Source organism: Pseudopodoces humilis, chromosome 13 (assembly GCF_049639895.1).
Source record: "Pseudopodoces humilis isolate 2021_Gansu_Grassland_sample_001 chromosome 13, ASM4963989v1, whole genome shotgun sequence".
NCBI lineage: Eukaryota > Metazoa > Chordata > Aves > Passeriformes > Paridae > Pseudopodoces > Pseudopodoces humilis.
Genome location: NC_142212.1, coordinates 8,357,120 through 8,384,092, shown reverse-complemented (window position 1 = coordinate 8,384,092; position 26,973 = coordinate 8,357,120). Strand labels below are relative to the sequence as shown.

Below are 26,973 nucleotides of genomic sequence, written 5' to 3'. Positions count from 1 at the left end.
AGGAATTGGGTTGTTGGTGGAACCACTCCTTCCACTCATATTGTTTGCTTTCACAGTTTGCAGGAGCAACATGCCTGGGCAACGTGACGGTGCTCTGATCTTAATTTATAATAAGGGGAAGTTTGTATGTCTAAACAAGAGTCATACAAAGTGTACCTGATTTATTTGGAGGTCTGAAGAAGTTACTGCAAAAGTATGGAAAGCTTGATTTATATGTTGGATGGTAATGGCTGGATTGATCCTGAGAACTTCTAGGGTGAGCCAGGAGTTGCAGTCAAAATATTTGATCCAGAAGGAAATTGCAATGAAATGTGGAGTGCTGCAGAGGAGATGTGATCCTGATTGCTGTCAGGCTGAGCTGGACATGCTGTGGAGCAGTGGATGCAGAGAAAAACTGGAGAGTCAGGTGGTGGTGGAGCTGTTTTTTCTGTTTTTTTGTTTGTTTGTGCAGAGATGCTTTGTTAGTTTGGTATTTTAAAGAAGAAACTTTTCTGGACTACAGCTGGGAAGGACTTGATGGACCAGTAGCAGGGCTGCAACTTCTTGGTTGCAAATTTGAGGCAACAAATTATTTCCAGTAACTGGTTACAGTTATTGCTAATGGTCTCAATTAAAATAATAGCTGAGCAAGCAATTGCCATATTAAATCAGATCAAATATCCTTCTCATCTAGTGTGCTGTCATCAGCAGTGCTTTTTCTTTTTTCTTTTTTTTTTAAAGAAGTACATCAGAAGAAAATGCACAGCAATCCTGGGTGTATGAGAAAGATGTGTGACAGATGAGTCTTCTGGTATGAATTTCACACATGTTCATGTAAAGTGTCATCCAGCAGGAATGTGCTGAGGAAGGCAGCAGTGCAGTGCGCTGGGTCGGAGTTTCTGTGGTTGCAGTGCTGGTCTGCGTTGAAACAAAGTGACATGAACCATAGTTTGGAACAGGATTTTAGTACTTCTCTTTCATTCATGCATTATCCTCACGTGGATATATCTAGCATCTCTCCAGGGCTTTGGAGGGAACTGTGTCAGACTAAACAGTTCTTAAATAAAGATTTTGGAAAACTTCCCAGAGTGTGCGTTAGGTAAAGCCCTTCCTCCCACATTTTTGCCTTTGAGGTGAGAAATGTTTCAGTGACTTCTGTGACACTTGCTTTATTTCTACCAGGCAGAGCTCTCAGTTGTCCCAGGACAATAATATTTTCTTGTGCTGCATTTGGAGGCAAAATAATTGTCTCACTGAAGAATTGTCATAATATGAGTATTATGAAACTTGAAGCCAGCCTTCAGGCAGTTGAAATGATGAGATTTAGAAGGGGGAGGGAGTTTAAGGGGACGGGAAGAAGAGTGTTTTTGAGACCTACAGGTCTCTGTGGGCTACAAGCCTGCTCATTCGGGTGAAACTGAAATAGCTATGTAACCTACCAGTAATAGGAGATGGGAGTGTAATGAAAACATTGAATTTACTAAAATTCATTTATCTTAGCTGCTAGTTCTGGGCATGATGGCCTTTTTGCATTCAACTGGAGAATTAGGGATATATGAATTAATTTTTTTCTTTTTTAGATATTAATATATATTTTTTTTAATACTACTTGCTTTGGATGATTTTTTTTTGTCCCATGTTTGTGTTGGTCATTTTGTTTCCAGTTCTTTCTATCAAAGAGATGTGGAGGGAACACAGAGGGGTACCTCCCAGGTCTGATGAGCAGATGAACTGTGACATGGAGTTTGCCATAGTCTGAGCATCAAGTGAATGGCAGAAAGAAGAGCAAGTATTCTTCTTCGGTCAGGGACAATATTCATTTCTTGTGATAGTATTTTCTCAGCCATGTGGAAAATAGTGGCCTTTATTGCCTAAAGATAAAGCCAGTTTGGCCAAGGTTAATCAGCAAGAGAATTACCAGATTCCAAATTCTCTTGCTAAAAAAGCACCAAAATTTTACTCAGTCTTCAGAAGCTTCATTCCTATGGGAAGGTCCCTCACGTCCCATTAACCCTCCTGGGAGCAGGGGAGATCCAGCCACAGGCTAACATTTCCTGTCTCTCCAGGGGGCACCCACTCAAGCTTGCTTTCTCATCCCAAATGACAACAGACATGCTAAGGAAGCTGAGCTACTTCCCTTTCTGCCACTGTAGAATATTTTTTTTAGTTACAAGATCAAATAGCACAATTGTAAAAAATAAATATTGTGAGGTTGTAGATTATGTTGTCACACAGGTAAGGTGTTTAAGCGATTGTAAAGGGAGTTGAAGTCTTGCTCCTGCTTCATTTCAGTGGGAAACAGAGGAGAAAATGTAGTTCTTTAAAGAGAAAATGAAAAGAGGGAATAAGGTCTGCTAGTTTTTCTGCTTTGGAATTATGAGAGCAAAAGGGCAATGCTGAGACAGGATATACAGTATGTTTTCTTCTATAGGATGGCAGTAGTTTAGGCAGATATACAAAGAAAGGAATTCCTTGAGATTTGGGATGAAGTATTCCTGTCAAGTGATGTGGCCTTTATGACAACATACATGTAAAAAAATCTCAATTTTTTGGGTTTATTTTCTTTTGATTATGTTTAGCAAAACCAATTTCTTCTGTTAAGAAGAAATAAATTCAAATTCAAAACACTTTATTACCCAGTGCCTATGTAGTGGTCTGTATTAATCTGTGAGCTTTTTAAAGGATCTTTGACTGTAGGAGTATTTCTGCTTGTAATGTTTAAATTTAATAGACCAATTAATTTCTTAATGGTTGGGATGGTTTCTTTTATTTGTTTGTATAAGATATTTAATTTGTTACCAGTGTGATAATTGTATGAGTTAACAGAAGAAAAAGAAGAAAAGCTGAGAATAAGGAGAGACACCAGATTTTAGAAGATGTCTTGGACACTAACAATTATGACCTTTTTTCAATCAAGATCATATAACCTAACTAATAATTCTTTAGGTATTATGATCTTGATGGAAAAACAAAGAGTGAAAGTTTTACATGCAAATGACAGCACAGGAAGTCACTCAGTTTTTTTATTACCGTATTATAAAACTTCCTATAGTCTATAGTGACTATAGTCTAGCTTATTAAATCAATTCACCAGTCAAGCATGAGGGCTTTCTTTTAGAAAAAATTACCTTTGTTCAAGATTTGTTTTCATTGTTATATTAAAAATTCTGCCTGTCACAGGTAGAGGTTTTCTTATCCTGATAATATTTGTTTTCTACAGAAAAATCCATCTCTGGGCTGTAAGTGAATAAGCAGTGTCCTTGCTTGTGTCAGGAATGTGTCTGTCAGTACCCCTCTTAACATGTCTTGTGGTGATTTTAGTCTCTTTGAGTCCAACCCAGCCTTGTTTCTCAGGTTTATAGATAGGTAGTAGCAAATGCATTTGTATTCCATGAAAATGCCAGAAACAATACTTGCTTATATCAATAAAATTCTAGCTTTTGGATTTCAATGAAATTAGACCTGAATTTTGAAGCATTACCCTTTTGCTGGTTTAGTCATGACTCAGTGAAGCACCTGCATAGACTCTGAATATTTCTACTGAGTCTCACTGAAGTATTGTAATTTGGAATGGACATTCACATGGTTGGGATTTACAGGATCAGGTCTTCTGCATGACTAACTGCTGAGACCCAGAGTGCCTAGGAAGTTGTTTAGATTTGTTTCATTGATCACATACATGAATTCTTTGTAAAAGTGTGGACTATTTATAAAGGAGAAAGAGATAATAATTTCAAAGAATGTTGATGGTAATATTCTATCCAGTGCCTGCCTAGAACATTGGGTGATGTTTGTTTATTTAAAGCAAATGTACTATATTGAATTTTAAAACACATTTTTGAGATTTTATTTTATATAGATTATTTGTTTTGACTAATTTGTATTTCACAAAAAAGATCTAGTTAGTTTGATTTGGGGTTGGTATCTTTTTTTACTTGTTTCCCTGAAAACATTCTTTTCACTCTGATTTTTTTAACTTTTATTTGCTGAGGAGCACAGCTTCCTAGCACACTGTAGAATTTATTTGATTGACTTGCAGACAGCTGGTCCCATTGCAATGCTGTTTAAAGTGATTAAAATTATTCCAGGGACATATTCCTGTAGAAAATGTTACATATTTTGCTCTTGGGAGTATTTTGCATGTCTGCATTTTTTGGATGCTTTGTGAGGAAAAAACCCCTTTGTGAAATAAAGGCTGTACTAACATGTAACGCTTATTCTTGGCTGACGTTACCAGCTTTGTGGCCAAGGTACCCAGGTGGCTAATTAAAGCAGGGAATTTAATGAAATAGTGTGATTTTCTATAGCTATCAGAGATGAAAGCTTTGGAGGTTAGACAACACGCACTACTGTAAAATAACATCTCAATGCTATGCATGGATATGCAGGAACTTAGTGTTTAATATTTGTCTTAAAAAGCTGAACTAAAGGAAGTAAATGTCCGATAGTTAGACCTGTGAGATCAATTTGTGTGCAGCTCCAGAACAAGAAAAAGCCCCAAACGGAGTTAAAGTGTAGTCATTACAGTTATATTCCATTATATACCCATTATATACCAGCAGAAACTAAGTGGTGCTACTGTTTTGCTGTTTATCTTTCTGCTGGTCCAGGGTCTGGATCTCTATGGCACTGAAGACATTTCAGTTAAAAGATTAAATAGAATGAAAAATGCATTTGAGGTAAGGGCATCTTGCTGTTTGCTCAGGAAGACTGATGGGCTCTAAGTCCTTTGGACTGGATGTCATAAGAGATAAAGCTAAAGGGTTTGGGAATGTTTTGTCTTTTCCTGTCTTGCTTGGACCTGTGATACACTAAGTGTATCTAAACATTTAGCAGTCACAGATGATGGTTCTTCAGCAGCAGGGAAGTCAGAGCTGCTGCAGTCTGTTGACTCCAGCACTGGCATTCTGAGGCCACTTTTCTTGAAAAACTGAGGAAAACAGGTGTAGGCATTGCTGTCATTTAGATACATGATTTTAAGTCTAGTTCCCAGTTGAGGTGCAAATTAATTACTCTGGAACATTCTGTTTATTGAGAAAGATTATAAACAATTATCCCAGGTCAGAAAGATTCAGTAAGAGGCTGATTTTTATGGAGTACCATATCTAAAGTGAATTCAGTTAAGAGCAATCGCTTAATCTAGGTATAACAAATTAATAAGCTTAATTTAATGAGTAGAAAGGTAGCTTCTAGAAGAGTATGTTGCTTTATATTAGCTTTTTCTCTTCTTTAGGAACAAGAGAATGTCTACTAAAATAATAAGATTTTATTTAGATGTTTTTCTTTTTCCTAGTGTTCATATTTTCTTTATTAACTGCCAATATTGTTGGTATCTAGTATTTATGTGGCATGGGGTGTTTGCCTAGATATGGCTTCTCTGATATTGAGTTATCTAAAGAGTTAGGAGATGCCTAGGATATCATCCTTTAATTTGTAATTCTGGAACAGAACAGAACAGAACTAGTTTCCTTACAATTTTTTTTTTTTTAAATTTATTTTAAACTATTCAAGATATGTTTATATTCTAGCTCTGTTTTTAAGATAGTTTAGTTTCACTCTGAATTCTTTGGATTTCTTCTTTGGAACATTTGAATGTTCCTAAGCTGCTCGATATTCTATAACAGTTGCTGACTGACTTTAACCAGAGGGACACAAACAAATGTAAATTTATCTTGAAAACTGTCATTAACCCTACTTTTAAGCATCTGTGCAGAGAGTTAGTCATCTATGCTGCTTTTTAAAATCTCCTTTGTTTCTTAAATGTTTATGAGCTCAGAAAATAATTTCTTTAAGCGAAATGTGGTGTTGGCACTACTTCAGTGTACTATGGACTGGAGTCCACAGCTTCAGAACTGGTTTGTAGCCTGGCTTTCCAGTTCCATGAAGTTTGTAAAATCAAAAATGCAGCAGAGTGGTGGTTTTAATTAGCTTGGGATGACTGTAATGTCTGGTCAGATGTTAAAGAATGAACCTAAAATAGAATAGAAAAATAATAGTAATAAAATAATAAAATTAACCCTAGAAGAGAATAGATGCTCGACTTCAAAATGAAGTATAAGAATGTGGAGAAAGAGCTGTGGATTTCATCTTCCTTCTCTGGGGCAATTACACTATCAGAAAATGCTACATTAGCAGAAAATTATTATCTTGTGATGGTAAGAGGAATTCTACTGACCAGACCCCAAAATATAAACTTCAGATTTTAAAAACATATTTCTTAAGTGGTAGTCTTTTATTTATTTTATTCTGCCTAATGAATTTTGTGGTCTTAGAGCTTTAAATTCAAGCAGTGTAGCAGAACAAATGAAATGAAATTCCACGTGATATAGAGTAATTTAGACTCAACTCTGCACATCAGCTTTGTTACTAATAAGTTATATGGATATTTTATCATATATCCTCTGTGGTCATGGCATATGATATTTTATGCTGATTGGGTGCTGTTCCCAAATATTTTTCTATTTCTCATGCATATTTTTTACTTATCCTAATCTTCTATTTTATTCAAAAACATTTTCAAAACAGAAGAGCCACATGAAAACATACCAGAGCAAGCAAATAAAAAATTCTACAGAATCAAGGATTACATTTGCTATTAAAAAAAAAAAAAAAAAAAAAAAGCTGCTGGGAAATATATTTTTGTACTTATTTGCACTTATTTGCACTTATTTTGCACTGGACTCCCCCAGTACTTTAAAAGCAGGCCTAAAAAAGCCTCCTCAGCTAGGCTTTTTAACTGTAGCATTCTCTTTTCATTTCCATAGGTGTGTAGCCAGTTGCAGGGTACTGAGAGTCTATGACAGAGCTTTTATTTCCTTCTCTTCAAGATTTTGCATATCACAGGCACCAGATGTTTTCCCTTTGCAGCTTTACCGTGTTCTGCTTTTCAGTGTGGCATTAGAGGGAAGGTGAAATGGGAAGTTGTGTGAGGTAGGGGTGATGAAAGAAGCGGTAGCATTGGCATAAAATGGAACTTCTTACAGAGATTAAATGTAAATGAATTTATCATTTACTCAACATGAGATTGGAAACCAATTTATGTTTCAGCAGCACAAAGCCATATTACACCACCAAAATTTCTGCCAAGAACATTTATATATGAAGTTGTGGAAGTAGTTTTTTTCCAGTATTCATTTTGTTTTTATGCTGAGTAACTCCACACTTACAATTATGAGACAGACTGGTGACACTGAACTGATTTTCACCTGGAGTAGCAAGCAAATAACCTATATTCAAACTAGTTGTCCATGGGGTTTTTTCCCAGGCAAGTTTATGGCACTTTTTTTTTAGTTATAATTGATTGGATTTTCTCTAATTGCTGTACTTACAAACTTTTACATGAAGTGTCTTTTAAGAATTTTTAATACCATGACACATTTATTGATTGCAAATTAATGGTTAATTTTTTGGCATAAATTAATAGTGAAAAAAAACTGGTAGGACAAAAAAAATCATTGATGGAATTAAATATTGAATGACCCAGTTTCTGTAGCATACTGAAATTTGTGCAAGAAATGTATTCTATAACTTTTTTCACTGCTTCTGATGTAGAAGCAAAGGAGGGATTCTCATTGATCCTTTTGGGCATTGAATAATATTCTCTTCATTTGCCACAATAAGATTAGTGAGTAGATCTCATTAGGAATTTGCACGTGACTTTTATTTTTTATAGATAAAAGGGAGTAAATTCCTCCAAGTCAAAGAAGGTCTGGAAAATAAGAATTCAAGCAGGTAGGAAGTATTACTGCAAAGATATGCTTTCATTACCTGACAGAAAAAATTAGTTTGCCTTCTTTCTTGAAAAGGTGTATGCTAAGTCTCAGAAATACTTCTGGTAACTTAATGAATAACAACCACAATAAAAGATAATTAAAATTGAAACAATTATTTTTTATTACTACAGTCTTAACAAAAGAAAACATATAAGGGTGGCAAAGATTGTTTAATTTCCTTAGGAATAGCTCATAACTTTGTTTGTTGATTATCTTTTGTAGAAAGAAGTCCCATTATTAAAAATGATAGAAATGTTTTTGTCACTTACAAAGCTATTTGTAAAGGCATCCTTTATTTTTCATGGCATATTTATGACCTGACCTTCTACCCCATCACACTTTAATCCTGAACACTGTATTTGTAGTCCAGGTTTTAAAAAATATAATTTTACAACATACATTAGTCATCACCTTCACCTTCTGCTTCCTTTGAAATTAATGCTCCTTGAAGCCCCTATTAAAATTGTTTCTGAATGCAGAATGTGTAAGGATTGTTAGATAATCCCTCTTTCAACAATTTTTCTGCATAGAGCTCAGAATATGTATGAGTTTTTGTGAGGAAATCATAAAAAGGGGGAAATCTTGTGAACCCAAATAATTGCTTTACTGCTCTATACTTGAAAGCTGTTTTGATATGCCATCTTGAAAACAAGATGAAGTTTTATTGTTATAACTGATGCTTGGAAAGCTTGTGTCTGCTGGAGAATCGTTGTCCTGTGTTGTAGTCACAAAATTAATCTCTATTGCAAAAGAGGTGATTGCAGTCATTAACACTAATGGGTGTGTGTGTGCAATTCTTAGACATATGAAGGACCAAAACAAGAAGGTTGCCAATCTGAAGCACAATCAGCAACTGGAGAAAAAGAAGAATGCACAGCTGTTGGAAGAAGTTCGTAGGCGAGAGGACAACATGACTGACAACTCTCAACATTTGCAAGTGAGTTTATTTCTCAATTTTTTAAAAAGTTTTCTAAGAAAATTCACTTCTGTTCCAGTGTGTGTCTTCCAGAATGTGTAATGGATCTGCTCCCACAAAGAGCTGGTGGTTCCTTCCTTTTCTACCAGAGGATACATTGCTCACCCCAGTTGTATCCATGAAATATTTGCTGTTTAGGGTGTTTAGAGGAAAAAAACAACAGAATTTGAAGACCTCTGCACAGTTACTACGTCAGCACCTCTGTTTTCTTACAGTTGGAAAGAAAAGCTTCAAGTATATCTCTTCTGTATTTCAGATAGACTTTGAGCCTTATTCCAGGAGAATTTCTACAGTTTGTAAGTTACTGAGTTAGGTGGTTGAAAAATGAATGGTCTTAAAGTGATCTGTTTAAGTGATACATTACATACCAGGGAACTTGTATTCAAGGCCACAAATTTGATGCTTGACTTAAAAAGTATTCTCTGAGATCTGACTGTGAAAAACCACGAAGAGAAGTGCTGATTTCTGTTGACAACATCAATGCCTCCATGCCCAATGTTTATAGGCAATTTACAGTGCAAAATATCAATTTTGCCTTGATCTGGTTAATATAATGTGTTTCTGGAAAATTTCCAGTGGATGGAATTTGACCCTCTCATGCTTCATATGGTTGTATTTCTCATGTGTTCCTATATGCAAAATGGAAAAATTAACACCACATCTCTCTTTAAGCTTGTGTTGTTGAAACCTTATGTCAGAATCGAGTTCAGGAAATGATGCATTATTTATGCATCTGTGTGGTGTTATGTTTACTTTTCAGCCTTGGTCATTACATACTGATTGCATCACTGTGCATTCCACTGCACAGGATAGAGCAATGAAAGCTTGTGAAGGATTTGGTCTGACAATACGATATATCAAAATTAAATTTAAGTGTTGAGCAGCTACTTGTAATTATAGTGGTTGAATAAAGAGAATAAATTACTTTTCAGTATTGTTTTGGAAATCTATTACAGTGGGGTGATGACTAGAGAGAATAGAAACCATTCTCAGGGTTCTTGATGTAACTGCTATACTTGGAGGTTTCTACTTGTGAGATGTAATTGGGTCTAGTAAACAGAGGTAGTGTGGCTGAATGGCTTGAATTTAGAAAGAAAATGCCTGTCTGGTGCATAGTTCTTCTGTTCCATTCACTTCCTGTAAAGCACTAAGAACACTAAGAACAGTTTATGAAAATGAGTTAACCAAGAACAGTAATTTCTTGTTACTATGCCTTAAAATGTCAGTATTTTTAAATTATCTCCTTCAACATTACTTTCAGTAATATATATATATATTAGGTAATATATTACATTCCCAGTAGGTGCAAGAACAGCAGAAGGAAGGGAGCCTGAGTTGTCTGTGCTGCTGGATTGCTGGTAGAAATAATCCTGCCTTCTCTGCCATAAAGGCAATCAGCTGCCCTTATCAGTTTGCTGATACAAATGGTTGTTGTATTTCCTCTATCAAAGATTTCCACATCTCCTTGACTTATTCCTTCTCAAGCATTTCTTAATGCTGAAGAGTGCATGGAAGCTTGAGGTTTCCCTGGGATTGCAAGATTTTGCAAGGTTTTATTGCTCTACAAAAACACTGTAGTGAATCTTGCGAATAAAGGAAATGTTCTGACATTAAATTGCCATGTCACAGTGAAGGTGACATGACTCTGATGTACATTTATTCTGCTGATAGGAAAGTATTTTTATTTAAAGTTTTTCACTTTCATTACAGTTTTATTTTATTACAGTTTATTTGTTTTATAAAGGTAATTGCAAATGCTAGGTGAGAGCATCAAGTCTTGTTATATAAATCTGGTAAGCAGGTGATTGACTTGTTGAAAAGCCAAACAAATTCTAAAGCTCCAGTCAGTTAGTCTTGGTATAGAAAGGAATTATTTTTCATAATTTTTTAGGAAAACCTTACCTCCTTCATGGAGATTTGTAAAACATAACAGCAGTGATCTAAGGATTTAAATAAGACAGCATTTTTGGGGAGACAGATGATGTGACATACATGATAGACTTTGAAAAAAAATTCTAGGAGTACTATGCATCTGCTAATTAAAAACAATATTAGCTGGTGTTTCAATAAATTTTTAATGAACATCTTAGTAAACCACAGGGACCAGACTACCTTTTCTTACTGTTCATAACTTCTACTGCTTTTAGTGGAAACACCCACCATTTATATGCATTTATAACACACAGGGCGTGTGTCTACAGTGGAGTTGTTACATTTGTGAATGATGTATTGAGCTGTTAGGGGAAAAGTGTATCCTAAAATTCTCTGGCCTGATGTCATGACTGTATTTGTTGGCTAGCTGTGATAAGCTGGCTGTTGGCTGGCTATGATAAGCTCAGCTGAGAATTGAAGAGCAGTCAGACTGGTCAAATTCCATTTACTCTAGCCAAGTCTTGGTCCCTTTTGTAGAAGTAGTGGAAAAGATGAAATAAGAAAGTGAATACTGTCCATGGACCACTCAGGGGCTGCTCAGGGCAAGCCAAGGCAATCAAGTGCCACCCTTTCTGTACAGCTCATGCAGGGGCAGAAGCTCTGCCCATTCAGCTGTTCATCTGATTTGTGATGGCTGTGAAGAGGTTCAGAAGTCTGTAGTTTCTTGGAAGCTTCCATAGTATGTGATAGTACCTGAGGATTGTAGCACCATGTATTTTGGTGACACTTTTCACAGTCTTTTCAGGTAAAAGCCTCTGAAAGCTGGTTCATGTCCCAGTGTCAGAGCTTGCAGGGCAAGTTTGAGTCTCTGGTGACCCCATCTCACAGCACTCCAGGGCCACTGATGTGATGGAGAGTACTCTAGGATGCCTGGGGAGGAAATTCACTTTGGTCTCCCTCAGCTATCATCTGTAATTGTGAGTGATGCTTCAGGTGTGGTTTTTGGGGCTTCTTTGGATCACTGTAAAATTGGAAACATCAGGGAGCCAGATTAATTCTTGGGAATGAAGAATAGTTGTGAGGTTTTCTGTTTTTTTCCTAACACAAATCAAGGGCAGATCTGTGCAAATCTTGCCAGACATGATGGTCATATATTACACAAAGCATCACAGCAGGAGAGCTGGACCTTGAACACTTTATCATGAATTTTTTTTGAGAATGGTGTATCTAACATGACTTCATTTTTGTGTCTTTTTTTGGTCTGTCTTAAAAGTGATAAGCCTTTTTGAGAAACACTGAGCTAAGAAATATACAGATATCATGTCATAGATTTGTGCATAATTTTTCAAGTCTCTTTACAGGATCTTGAAACATTATATATGTGAGACTTGTTTATTCCCTGAGATTATTTTTTCTTGATTCTTGTGTGGAATGTTTCTTCCAGTAACACTAGTACCTCAGTAGAATTGGGAAAGGAAACATTTGCTTAACATAGAGAACTTGAATGCATTTGGTTTCGATTCTGATTTTCAAATCTGCTGTAACAACAACAACAACAAAGTCTTTTTGTTTCTCTAGAGTAAGCAGTAAGAGAGTGCACTAATAATATTCCCATGTGTCTTATGACATAGCCTCAAAGGGAATTGAATACACACTTTTGTCTGAGTATGCTTTTCATAGAAGTAATGTATCAAGTGATCTAAGTCTAGAAACACTGCTTTGTGGAAATTCTATGCAAACTGTCCAATGTATATGCGTCACAAAGAAAAGTGCAGGGATGAACCTGAAAAAAAGGTAATAAGTTTAATACCCTATTCTGCCCTGATCAGCAGCTTCTGGGTGTTTCCCCCCTTTCTTCCAGTTCATCTGCTGGCTAAGTTTTTGACTCTCCTTATGTTTTAAATGTTTGGGGTAATTTGTCACAATTCTCTTTGAGGTAGCTTGCGTTTTCTTTGGCTGGAAATCCACATGCGGAAAAGAGATATTTCACTAACAAAATTGTTTTTGAATGAGACAATGTGTAGTGCTCATTGATTTCAAATATCATATACAGGCAGCTTGATCAATGGTTTGTGCCTGCAGTACTGTGGAGCAGATTGTGTACACATGTACGTTTTCCAGGTGTAAATACCTCACTTTTTAAACACAGTTCAGCTTGTCAGTCATGCTTTTTCATGGGATGTAGTGAGGCAAGGCAAGTGTTCCAGTTTTCCAATAGCTCTGTACTGGCTGGAACTTTAGTCTTAGGTAATGAATAAAACATGATCAGGAGGAAGTCCTGTCAAAAGAAATAAAAAAACTCTCTAGTTACTATTAATGCTTTCTGATTCTTGTCATGTGAATATCTGATGTCTTAATCACTGAAAATAGCTCCCAAGAGGTTTCACAGCTAGTCAGCATGAATCCTTCACCCTGGATTTGTTTCTTTATTTGTCACTGAGTGCTTTGCCATATAATTTTCAACTTCATAATAGCTCAAAAAATACCAAATGTACCCAAGACATTGCACATTGCTGTATGTTATTTGTGTTTTATAAAATAGCATGGCCTAAACAAGGGGTATATCTGAAATTACTACAAATTTGCTATGACTTCTCTTAATGCAGTGTATTTCCTACTGCATTGTCTCCAAAGCTTTGATACTATAATATAAATAAAAAGAGGAAGCTAGGGAGTGAGATGAAGTCTTGCACACAAAAATGAACAGAGCAGTGTAATCAGTTCAGAGACAGAGGAAGCAGTCCTGACTGCTATGTGGACAGGCATTAGTGTATGGAGCTGACACAAGGCAGGAGAGAATTCACTGCATAAACACACAGCTTTGTATTAGTCGTGCTGAAATTCATATGCAGTGACAGAATGCAACCTTTTAAGAGGTTAATATCATGATCTATTGTATTAAAAGTAAATTCTAATTTAAGCCTCTGTCCTAAGGTGGACCAATACTTTTCTGGACAGCTTTAATAATTCTCAGTGTTTAATAATTCTCAGGGTTCCGTATGTTTCTGTTTTTAAAAGGTTGGTAATTGTTGTGGGGGGCGGACAGAGGTAAGATAGGGATTTTACCTATTTACACCACTCCTGTGATTTTCACAATGTGCATGAGTGAATTGTAAGTTGTGGTCTAGCTCTGACATGCAGAATTGCGGAATTGCTCAGTACCTCTCATTCTGTTGCGGGCAGAGGATAAAGGGAGCAAGGTGACCTCTCTCTATTTTCCTTTCTTAATAATAAGAGCAACCAAAACACACAGATGAGATATATTGTAGATAGGGTTTTGAAATATGTTCAGAGGCAACAAGAGGGATAAGATGAAATGGTTGTGAAGATTTTCCTTCTCCCCTTTCTGCTTCCTTCTTCTTCCTTTCTGCTCTCAGATATGAATATTTTGAAACAAAAGCTGGTTTTTTTTGTAAGTCTGCATAAGAGTCAGCTACACCAAGTCCTTCAGTCCTTGTATAAGTTGTTGGAGCCAGTTCAGTGACAAATTCAGAAGGTGGGGAAAGGAACAGTGAGAATTAAGTTCTCCCTTAAAAGTACCCATGGTCTTGTTTGGGGAAAATGCAGAATAGAAATTAATTTCTATTATGGTTGTAATGAGTTAAAAACTTCATTTTACCAAAACTTTTCTATGATTAAAGCAGAAGTGTAATGATGCATCTGACATTTAAGATTCAGGACTGTGATTGTCTTGTGTTACAGATGTCCTCTTTAATATTGCAGCCCATACAGAAATAATTTTAGCAACATTTTTATTTACAAAGTTTTGCCCTAGATTTCTTGGTTTCTATTTTTTTTTTCTGAATAGATATATTCTTTCAAGGTGTTGCAAATACTTTTTAACAAGTGAGTTGATTTCAAGTGCAAGTAAGTAATTTCTGAGATATTTTTGGCTGAGTTCCCTCTTATAGTCTAGAAGAACTAGTCAAGAAGAAATATGAAAGTCAATATTTTATGCTAGTTTTCTCTAATGTATCTATGTAATTATCTTCATTTTAATGCCTTAAAACTAGCATATGGTGTTGTATGCTTTTATTGTATGTATGTTTCAAACTACAGTTTCTTTGGGGACTGTAACATTTGGTATTTAAACTGAAGTTTTTTCAGTTTGTAAGAAAATGAGTGTTCATGTACATATCAGTTAGTTTCACCCTTATGAAGCAAGAGTTATGTACTAGAAAATGGAGAGAACTTAGCAAAGTGCATAATTGTGAGCAGTAGTAATGTGGTCATAGCTACTTCCTTTGGCATTTTTCTGCTTCTCGAATTGTAGGTGGATTTTACCAAGACGAATAACTACAAGTTCAAAAATAATCAGCCTTCAGCAAAATGTATAGCATATTCTAAGCTTCACACAGTTCAGGGAGCCTTTTTTTCCTCTTGTAAATATCTCGGAAAAAGGTGGGAATTGCATTTTCTTGAAGTGGTTATTTTCCTGGAGCTGAACATAAATTTTTAATAGACATTTAACAAAAGTATTTTCTGGATTCATTGATAATGAATCTATAAAAACCCCAGAACTTTGAGTGGAGATGAGGCAATAGGAAAAAAAAAATGAGTAAACCTATGATGCTGTAGTGCAATATATTAAAAAATTACCAGATTAGAAATGCATAGTTACAAATCTGAGGATAATCCACTCAAACCCATGAAAGACTATTGAAGACACAGCTAGTGTACTTATCTTCAGACTTCCAACATAATATAAATATAAATTCAGATTGTAAACATAGATGGATAGTTAGGAATTTTCCTTCCTTGGCCTGTGGAAGTTCCTTATGCTGTGGATAAATTCCATATGTGTTGCTGAAACGTGTGTTGAACTTCAGCCAGTAGTTTAAGATTATGTTGAAGAAAATATTTCTAAAAGGTTTCAGATGAAAAAAGGTATTTGAGAATCTACAGAGGGCAGGAAGGTTGATTGGTAAGTCTGAAGATCAATAACAGAAGTGTTTTTTTTGGGGGGATTTACTTTGACATTTGTTTTCATTGTGTAGTGTAATCCCCAGAAGCCAAAACCACTGCTGTTATAAAATGTCCCTGTAGACAATATGTGAAAATCTCACTTGCAGATCAATTTCTACTAGAATCAGAACCTCTTAACTTTTTTTTTTCTTTGTCATAATGGGTGAATTTTCAGAAGTGATGGGTTGACAGAAGTTCTGCAGTGTTCTGTGCTGTGTTGATCTAACCACATATAATATGAAAAAAATATTGTAGTGGTCAAATTATTATCAGCAAAACTGTTCTATGCAGTTGTCATATCCTTTCTTTTGACTAATGTATTCCATTATAGGAGTAAGTATAAAATATAATTTTTATTCTTAGAAATATCACAATGACTTTTGGGGTTTTATGCAAGCACACAGTATAGCAGAATATTACGTATAATTTTTAATACACTTTTTGCATTATTACAAAGACTTGTAGGGCATCCCATATCAGACAGTCTGAATACTGACATTCTCATCTTTCTCAGTTTCTATAGTTAAGTCAGAAACTTCATGTTTTTCAGTATTTTCTATGTAATGTTAATTCCCTGGCTTTAGTTACCCAGGAATAAAACCTGGACTTCCTGATTTGCAGTTATTGAGAAATCTATGAACTGCAACTATTGACAAGTACTTTATGTTTAAATTAAATCAGTTATTTCTGCTATGTGCTTTAGTATGTTTTGTTAGTTGAAAAGGGCATATATAGCAAGACACTGGAAGGGAATGTTGTCAGAAAAAACAAAATTGCAACAATAGGAAACAGAAAAAATTGAATGTGATACAACTTTCTTTTCTCCCCCTCACTATGTAATAACTCACACATGCAGGACTCCTGTAGTCTCCAGGGGGCAATTGCATTCACATGCATCAAAAGAAATAGTTCAGTTAAACCAACTCTCCCTACCCAGCAATAATTACCACCGGTTTACACTGAGATATAGTTGCAAAAGGTTAGTCAGTAGGGCATCTGCAAATCAAGTTATATGTCAGCTCTACATCAATAACCTCATTATATTAGATGTTAGTATTTCAGCACATGACTGTCCAATATAGTATTCCACATATAGCTCATTTTTAGCTTCCACATTGAGTTATAGCTCATCTAATATGCTACTAAATTATGTATTTAAACACTCTATATTACATAAATTATAATCAACGACAAAACCAATGATTTAGATTGAAATTCTACAAAGTGAAATTGCAATAAAATGTCTGACCCTATTTGTGTGACTGCCTTCAATATAAGATGAATATAGGATGTTTAACCCCGTAATATAAAAGAAGTATAATGGCAATTAGTATTAGCATAGATTTTCCAATTTAGGCTTAAAAATGTTACCTGTAGTTTTTTCATTTTCAGTTATTGCAAGTGAAAGCTGTTTTTCTATATATAAAGAAGCAAAAAAAAAGTAAATATGTTCTGAAAGTACTCCAATTACCTGATTTCTTTGCAAACTCACTCCATATACTTCCTTTTATTTGTAGCTTATCCATAAACTATAACATTTTTGCTGAAAGCTTGATAGGCTGGAAGAAAATATGAAAAGGTTTTCAAAAACCTTCTTGTTGTCTGAGCATCAAGCTCAGATTTCTACCTGGTTCCATAATTTGGTTTTGTATTTACCTGGTTAGTAACCGGTGAGAGCTGCTGCTTGCCACTCTCTATAGATAATTTTGGAGTCTGTTACTAGTACATCTGGTCAGCAACAAAAGTTCTGCTTGAGTAAGTCTAAGTAAAACTATTGGTTGGTTGTTAATAAGCCAGATTTATCTCTCATTATGAATGTTCTGTAATAACCTTATACATTATTACTTACAGACTCCCTTGTGTGCAGACCAGAAAGAGAAGAAAGGCAAAGCACCTAGACATATAGTCTTGTTCTACCATGGAAATTATTATTATTTATTATAATTCCATCTTTCCTCTGAGAAGCTTTTGTGTGAGAGATGAAAAATCTGTCTTTCAGTAGAAAAATCCAGGGCCAAATTTCATTGTAAGGTAAAAAAAAAAAAGTGTTAAATTAGACTTGCAAGTGATATATTGAATGAAACTGAGGCATAAGAAACAAAGGTTGTGTGCAAGGTGTCCCAGATGGTTGATGGAACCATTAAGGAACACAGAATTTGTCTATCCACTATGTCCTTGTCTGAACTGTTGATTCACAATATTTTACTCATGATACTAAAAATGTTGCTAATTAATTGTTACTGAGTGCAGTACTTAGTGCAGGGGAAGTTGATACGGTATTTGGTCCAGTGAGTGATCGAAAGTTTGTGTTTAGGACATGAAAGACAGGGGACTTTAGTAGTCTCTTGATTCTCAGAGGATGGGAATAGTAGCTGCACATGAAGAAATAGAAGAGTACTGATATTTGCACTTTAGAGACAGCTGTCCTTTTAAGCAGAATTGGCAAGATAATCAGATAATTCAACACTACTGGAGTGCAGTGTATTAAATTTTATAGAAGGCTCTTTTGAATTACAGCAGAGGTCCTTAACATGCATTTCTTTGATCCATTACTTCTGTTTATATTTTTCCATTTCTCCTTTTCCACGGGGAAGTCTATTTAATTTCTGCATCTGATGAAGACTCCTGTACAAACACTTTGGAGAAAGCTTGACAGTTCGGGATATTGTTGAATCCCATGTTTTCACTAAATAAATGTATTAATACAATCGGAGCTTTTTTCCTATCACACCTTTAATAATTGTAACTAGGGAAAAATGAACTTGTTTTAAAATATTTGTCCAATGTAGATGAACTATAAAAATGGTAACTTTGAATCTGAAAATTCACAACTATGCACAAAATACAGATTTTTTTTATATTGCTTTTTAAAAATACATTTTGAGTTATCCTTTGTATTTCTATGATATTTTAGTGACATGAATTAGAAATGCTTTTTCAAATGCATTTGTTCTTTAATGGAATAAAGTTTTATTGAGCAATGCTATTTGGCATCAGATAGTTACGTTTCTTTTCACAGTTGCATATTGGCGTAATGAAAGAAGCAATTTACACCTCCTCTTTAGCTGTCACATACCTTTGTCATATTGAGAACTACCATAGTTTAGCCATCTAGAAGTTATGACAGAGATAAAAGCCAGGTGTCTGTGATCCCCTCCTCCTCTTTGTTTTTTTAAACTTCAAAAGGACATTATAACAATGTGAACAGTGTGTCACATGAGTGCTATAGGTCTCTTCATTTTGAAGAAAGAATTTTGTGCTTTCCTGCATATGGGGTGAATTCCTGACTCTACTAAAGTTAATGTGATTTTTGCCACTGCCTTGTCAGACAAAGATTTTTCACATGAAGAAAAAATAATTAAAAAAACCCTGTACAGACAAAAAATAAACTTAAAAGGTCATTGAGAAAGCAGATCTCAAGTAAAAATGGAAACAGTCCATTGTCATTCATCATTTACATCTGATCTGTTGATGGGAATTGTAATTTGTGAGAAAGTCCTTCTGCAGTCAGCTGTAAGGCTTGTCAAAATTGGCTTTTCTGTCTGGGTGTTCTTTTATAAGAGCATTTGGCTGCCAAAGTCCTAGCAAATATAATTATTTCTCTTAATACAGACATTAGAAAAGATTGCTCAGAGGTTGCTGTCTGGCTCTTGTGCTTTCAACATAGGCTTTGATCCTTTATATGTGATGGCTTTGTTAACCTTTTTCTTATGAAACTGATAAATTCTAAAATAATTAGTATTATAAGCAGGATAACTTGTAGCTTGAACTCCTCTTTTGTCTCTTTTCTCAGTGTGAAGTAAGTGCATCACAAGAATACTAGAAAGCTATCATATAAAACATCCCCAAGTAGCTTCCTGCACAGAAACCTTTTCTGTGAAACCATTAACTGGATACCTGGATGAAAATATCCTAAATCCATTCTGGTGGATATGAATTACAAGCTATGCTTAGCTGGCTAACATAAGCTAACTTGTATACTGCTGGTGCTCTAAGATGCTCCATTCCAATTTTCAACTGCAAATTGCATTATTTTCTTATCCAATTGATCTCTGGTGACCAGTGACAGGATGAGTGACTGGCCTGAAGTTGTGTCAGAGCATTTAGGTTGGATATTAGATAAAGGTTTTTGGCTGGGAACTGAACAGGCTCCCGAGGGCAGTTGTCACAGCCTCAAGTCTGTCAGAGTTCAAATGTTTGGACAATGCTCTCAGGAACTCTGTGATTCTTCGGGATTGTCCTTTGCAGGACCAGGATTAGACTCAGTGATACTTATGGGCCCCTTCCAACTCAACATATTTGGAATTCTGTGATTCTGCAACTGAAATGTGTATGAAGGACCTGTTAAATTAAAACACAAATTATCCAGTGGACAGTCAAGTGAAATAATTTATCTCGCATCCTGAAAATGTTTCTTAGGAGTTAAAAGGGAAAGTTTCATGCAATTGTCCTGGATGATTCCACAAATTGTGATTTCCCTGTTCTCTGTGCTGTGGTACTTTGAAAAGCCAGGACATGATAACAGATGTGAAGATTTTTGAAGAACGTTTATTTCTGCCACTTTCCAGTGCAGAATTCCGCTGCAGTAGCACTCTCCCAGTCATGACAGGAGCAGCAGAACCAGCACGTTCTTGTGCTGGTTCAAGGGGGGACTTGAAGGACAGCACTGGGGCTGAGCTGGACAGAGGGCAAGAGGCAGGGTTGGGAAGATGCCAGGAGGTGCCATCAGGGCCAGTGGCACTGACAGCAGCGGTGTTCTTCCTCCTGCCTCTGAGAGGGCTGCCTGAGGAGTGACCTCTTTGCTGTGGGGCCAAGTGAGCTCTTCAGGGTCTGTCTGGGAGCCAGGGCAACACTGTGGCAGGGACACCTGAGAATCCCCCCCCAGCACACCGAGGAGCCCGGGAGGCCAGGGGCATCTGCTGGGGGCCCAGGGCCCTGTGGAGAGGGGACAGAGTCCTGTGGAGCGGGGACAGTGAGTCCTGTGGAGAGGGGACAGTGAGTCCTGTGGAGAGGGGACAGTGAGTCCTGTGGAGAGGGGACACAGGGCCCTGTGGAGAGGGGACACAGAGTCCTGTGGAGAGGGAGACTCAGGCAGTCATTCCTGACTCACAGCCTGGTCATGGGGATATGTCCCTCAGGGACCAAGGCACGAGGCCACCCGGGCCTGGGCTGAGCCCTCGCTGGTGGGTGCAGTCCCACAGGATTTAGGGTGGGCCGAGCTGGGGGCTGCCAGGAGTGACTGGTGGTGGATGGGCCCAAGGGCCTCATGGAACCTGGACAGCAGCGCCAGGAGGTGGGAGCAGAGGCTGCCATGTATCCACATGTACCAAATACTGACAACAAAGGGCTGACCTCTGCCCAGGGACAGGGATGGAGGTGGAAAACCTACACCTATATTATGTACACGATGTCCTTCACCATACAGTTGGTTTGACCTACTTATTTCACACCAAATAAGAATAGGAGTCCTTCAGTCTGTAAAGGAGAAGTGGTGAAAGGTAAAGAGTTTCTGGAGCCTCTGTACATCCTTTGCTCTGTCTCCACTCTCAGTATTTCAACCAAACAGAGCCTATAAGAAATATCCTGTAGCCCACTGAGTTTTATCTCAGTTGGAAACATCACCCAAATACAAAGCAAAAACCTCAAGATCAAAGGGGAACATTTTACATAAAATCAGGGTTGGAATTTAAAATAGTTGAGTGGTAGTCATTCAGTTAAAACATTTTAATTTCATTTAATTTCAGTATTACTATGTGGTAAATATATTTTCCTTATCTTTTAAAATGAAGAGGTATCAGATTAGTATTGCTACATGAAAGTTCTGAGAAAGGAGAAAGAAGTTTTAATAGGTAGTCTAGAAATTTCTTTGATGCACATGTATTAAATTTTCCACAGGTTTTACCACATGTACAGTGACCATTTGTTCTCTAACCCGGATATCGATATAGCAAGTATAAACCTGTGTTGTCTATCAAGGTTCTGAAGGTCCTGGTGTGTCTGATTGGGTTTGTGTTTTGTTTTGTCATCTGATTTCTTAATTTTTTTCCCCTCAAATTTATTGTTCCTCAAACTAGTTTTCAAGTATAAAGCAGGTGGCCAGATGTTTCAAGGAGTGATTGAAAGCCAGTAAATCAGGCAGAATGTAACTATAGCATTTGTGCTTTAAAGGAAAGTGTAATCAGTAATAAACTCAGTGAGCTAGTAAATGTTTTTTGGAATGTTAGGATACTGAAAAGTAACTCAGTATTTGGGTGAAAATTTGAGATATTTAGTGCTGAATATGTATTCATAAGGGAAAAATAACCACTTTTCCACTACCTTTTTTAATATAATTAAACAAAATCTAGTCCATAATAATGAATATGTCATCTACAGTATGAATCCAAAATCAATTTTACAAATAATGTAGACTACTTCTGTTAGTGTTAGAAGTGTGTGTGTGTTTCTGGAAAGTATCTCTAGTTCGTAGGATTAATATTTGAAGTATGAGCCAATGGAAGTCTGCTTAAGAGAACATGCATTTTCTCAGACTTTTAGTCTTAGTCACATTCAGCATCCATATTGCTGTTACACGTCAAAAAGTGTTTAAAAAAGACAGTCAAAGGAATAAAATCTTTACAGGCATCATGAAGGCTATTTAAAGAAAATTATATTGGCTCAGAGGAAATGGATACCACCTATCATAAACTGCTTTAATAAGACCAAACGGAAACCAGCACAATTAAACAGCAGGATAAAGGAAGCTATCAAAAAAACCCCAAACAACTAAAACAACAAAACCAAAACCAACTTTCTCAAAACTGAAATTTGTCTACTCAAAAAAACCAGAATAAGATCTGGCAATTAAAAAAGGAACAAATAAGCAGACCATGAAATGCATGAACAATAAGGAATAAGTAATGAAATGCTCTCAAACTGGTAGTTTTCAAATGTATCAGAAGGCGAAAGCCAACCAGAGAATCTCTAGAGCCAAAGATAATAAAGGCTTATAAAGAATGTTTTCAGAAAATGGGGTCATGAGGTCAAAAATATTTCTTGTTCTGGTGTTCACAGAAAAATAACTTGGGTAGGTTCTACTTCTAGAACTCCTTTTTACAGGTGAAATAGTGGGAGATGTATCTCAGAGTGAGGTGACAGCAGAAGACACTGCACAAGTTACTAAAATCATCATCATAGGATCAGAGGATAATTCAGGTTGAAAGGCACCACCAAGTTCAAACTCTTGTTAAACGTAGGATGAGCTTGTAATCAGGCCAAGTTTCTCTCAGTTTCTAACCATTTTCATGCTAACTTTCTTGAAAATGAAAGGTGAAATATGTGAATTTTCCACTTGCCTATGAACTGGAGGGTGGCTAATGTGACATCTCTTTCTAAAAAGAGTTCCATGTAAGTTTTGGAAAACTCCCTCCACGTGTGATGTCTTTATTGAAAAGTCAAGAGATTTTTTTTTTAAAGTAGAATCAGTGGGCATTTGACCAACTAATTTGCCAACATGGTATGTTGGTAAAGAAGCCAAGTGCTTTTCTAAAAAATTAAGTCATTCCTCCTCATAAGTTTACAAGTCATTATATTTTTCAGAAGTCCCATAGGAATATGCATGGAGATTGTCGTGTGTTTAAAATGCCTGGAAAAGAGTGAATAGTTTAAAGAAAGCAAGCATCAACCACTTGAAGACCAAAGATTGCTTCTTTAGTTGTCCTTCTCTTCAAACTCAGGACACAGGATAGTATTTAAAAACAAACCCCATTGGAGAAAGTTAAAACAAAAATGACAACTGTTATAGAATAAGAAAGCCATTATGATATGAAGCTGTGTAATCATGTTACTAAGTGCAGTTACTGATGGCTAAAATTTTAAATGTTACTAGGAAAAGTTTAGTAAAAAAGGTTATGCAGAACAGAAAACATTTTGGCAAACTCAGGCTGATTTATGATGGTAGGAGGAATTCTGTGGGTTTACATGGTTTTGACCTTAAACCTGCAAAAATATGTTGGATTTGGCAACGTTTCACTTGGAGTTTTGGCTTTCTTCAAGCTCAGAAGTCAAAGAAACATTTAGGATGTGAACCAAAGCCAAAGAAACGGTTTGGATGAACCATACCTTCCATAACAGCCAAGTTTCACACAACTTTGATTTTCATTTTCCTCTTTCTTTGTTTCTTAATGCTTTTTTCCAGATCTGCTTTTCTATTTCCGAGTGTTAATGGATAGGAATCTCTATACCCATTAAAAGCCTTTTTACTGTCCATGGAGTGGAGATGAGAAGGGAGAACTCAGAAGGTTTTGTCTCTCATTTTTGTATTACAGCAGAATTTGAACAAAATGTTACACCTGCATCTTCATGTCCATTTGGGGAATATTTTTAGTGGAAGTGTTAATGTTAGATACTTAGCCTTCCTTGTGTATCTTTTAGATTACAAAATTACATAATTAAGATATCCAACACACTAAATGGTTTAAGAAAAGGATATGGTTTTGTTTCTTTCTATCACTTATTAACAAGTCTCTTAAATCTGGTCATGTAAATACCACTTTCCATGAAGACAGACATGCCTGTACAATAAATGGTGCATGTTCTGTGTCTCATTTGGATCTCGTGAAGCTGGAGGATACGATGGGTTCAAGCTGCTGATCTGAGAAGTGTCTCAAATCCATGGTCTTTATATGCACATCAGACACTACACATATGGTAAATGATAAACACACCATATGGGATTTGGGAAGTTAAGACTATTGAATTCCTATCCCATTATTTTTTCTTACATTGTATGGTCAAATCAAAAACATATTATTCTTCACATTATTAAGGGGTTATGTTTGTGGCTCCATCTATAAGGTTAAAAAACTGATCACGCTTTAAACTTTCCTTTGGCCTAGAAATTTTCCTGGTTACACTCACGTTGTCATTTAAAAAAAAAGAAAAGAAAGGGGGCTGGTAGTGTTTGTGAAGTTTGCAGAGTTTGGCCACTTTTTGAATTACAGTTTTGAAAACTTGACATGTAACCTTAGCCAAGTATTACAGCTCAAACCAGCTGAGCCTAAGGTTAATTTTGAAAACTCCAGAATTTTATTGTGTGTATTATGAAGGTGTTATCTAAAAACTAAAAATAGTTTCAGGCCTGAGAGTATGGTCACAATATGTGCACTTTCAAGATAGTTTTATTTTCTGTGTTGGCTTTGTGGACTGGGATGACTTAGTATCCTCAGCTGAACTATCAAATGTAATTTTGTATGTCCTTCACTTACTTTCAGATGGAAAAGTTATTTTCATCTTCAGTGAAGACTTAAATTAGTTACTCTGTTGAAGAGTTTCCCAAAACTTTACTTACTCTTTTGAAGATATGTGAATTTACATTAGGTTTGTAAATCATCTTGGAATTCTACTATTTCTTAAGCAACAATTTACCTTCAGTTCATTAAACAGAAATTGGAAAAGCGGCATTACCACAGTAAACCATGGCAATAGGAACCTGTCGGTAAGAGCGGAGGAACTAGAAAAAAAAAAGCTTCTTGAAAAGTGTGTCAGGAGGGGAGGGAGGAGATTTTGTTCCACCTAATGTTGCATAACAGCCTCGTGCTACTTGGAAAGCAAGGACAGTGTCCTGAATGCATCAGAGTGCAGCTCTTCTTGTGTTCCCTTCCTGTGGTAAGTCAATAACTGAAACAGGTTAGGGGGAAAGACTTTCATGCTACATGTCTGCGGCTGAAAACTCCGTATTTTAGTGAGACTTCCCCCACCTGTTTTGTTGTTTTATTTTATTTTGGAGGTACATGCAGAATGTCCCAGAAGGTTTCTGCTATAACTAAGAATAAAAAAACTGGAATTATGTTACCTTTGATGTTTTTTTTTTATTTTCTAGATTTGTTTTTCTCCAAGAGATATGTGCTATTTGTAAGCAGCAGGAATATGGCTGGGTAAAGCTTGTTACTTGTGGGGTGTGTAGTAATTTCTTTCCATGAAGATGTCATATTGATGCTGAGGACTGTGTGTAAAAAAAATTATATTGCACCCTTGTTTTATGTTCTTCACAGCATCCTTTTCTCCAGGGACAGACAATAGAGAGAAGGTTCTGTCTGCATGTGGCCTTTATGTAGATTCATAAACATGTGGAAGGCTTCTGCACTCTTATACTGACACTTGGGGTGTTTGGACAGTTTGGTCCTGTTACAGACATTTCATCAGTGAGCACACTCCCTGTAAACTGCCCAGGAAAAGAGAGTCAGACACCTAATAGTATAGCCTTGGGGGAAGTTACATAGGAGTTTCTGGAGAGATGGAATACTAGAAATACATGGGAGTTATACAAAATATCAGGCTACCAACACAGAGAATTCTAAAGCTATTTTTTTAAACTTACCATAAACAATGAAAATGTCTGGTTTTTTTGGGAAGCAATAGTTAGGACACCAATACAAACCTGCAGCTTTTGATGGTGGGCTGAATTCTGTACAGCGTACTTAGCTAAGAAAGCAGCTGAATTAAAGGAACAGAAATGATGTTTTGAATTCCCACTTCATATATCATGACCTGGTCTCATCAGTTGAGCTAGAATTGAAGAGCATTGTGTGTAAACTATACTTTTGCTCATTGTACTTATTAGTAAAAGCTACAATAATGTGTTAGAAAGGAGATAGAGGTTTGTCTGTAGGGTGGGTGAGACTGTATACATGACCTGACTGGATTCCTTAATCTGAAAACCTTTGGAACAAAAAATTATACAGATGAGTGCCACAGGACTTACAGCTTGGAATATCAAACGTGGAGAGGTAGAAGATGGGCTCTTATTTTTGTTTACCAAACAGGAAATGACTCCATCTCTAGCGGTTCTCTGACTGAATCTGCTTTATCATGGAACTGGCATATAAATCAATCTCATCATTTTAACAGGTTCTTTTTCTTGCCAGACAGGGATTCAGATTATCCAGCTGTATTCCTACTGCAAAGCACTGTTATCAGTTGTGTAATGAAAGCCGGTTAGGAGAACTTTATTTGACCTATCCACTATATATGTGGCTCAAGAGTCACAGTCAGCAGACCCATTTCACATACAGCCAAAATGTGCCTTATGTTAAACAAAAATAAGCATGTATAAATCTTTTAAAGACAGTCAACTCAAACAAGGAAACTCTTATAACTAAAGAATTAAGCATCTCCTGCTCTCACTGAGCATACATTTGGATCTGAAGCTTAATGGAGCTATGTTTGAATCCATTGCAATTTTCCCTTTAGAATAAAAGAACAACACACTGATTTCATTGGTTCTTTAATTATGCAAAATAGAAACATTTACGAAATATGAAAAATTATGAACATGTTATGATGAAAAATTATCTGGTGACAACAGAAGAAGCAATAAAATTGATCTAGAAGGAATGGTATCTTATACAGCATTTTGGGGAAATCTGCAGC

General features: G+C 36.3%; 1 protein-coding gene across 6 annotated transcripts in view; it reads left to right on the top strand.

Annotated features, from left to right (window-relative positions):
- The window catches only part of ERC2 (ELKS/RAB6-interacting/CAST family member 2), a 408,254-nt gene that overhangs the window by 165,755 nt on the left and 215,526 nt on the right, over window positions 1-26,973 (top strand). For 5 of the 6 annotated variants that reach the window (XR_015773654.1, XM_088061786.1, XM_088061785.1 and 2 more), the window contains one exon: window positions 8,553-8,688. Coding sequence is in view for 5 of the 6 variants with exons in the window: in XM_088061786.1 (XP_087917912.1) it covers window positions 8,553-8,688 (136 nt within the window). In the remaining variant the exon portion in view is untranslated. Of the gene's footprint in view, window positions 1-8,552; window positions 8,689-17,415; window positions 17,543-26,973 lie in introns of those variants that run through there. The other variant, XM_088061788.1, reaches the window with a different exon arrangement.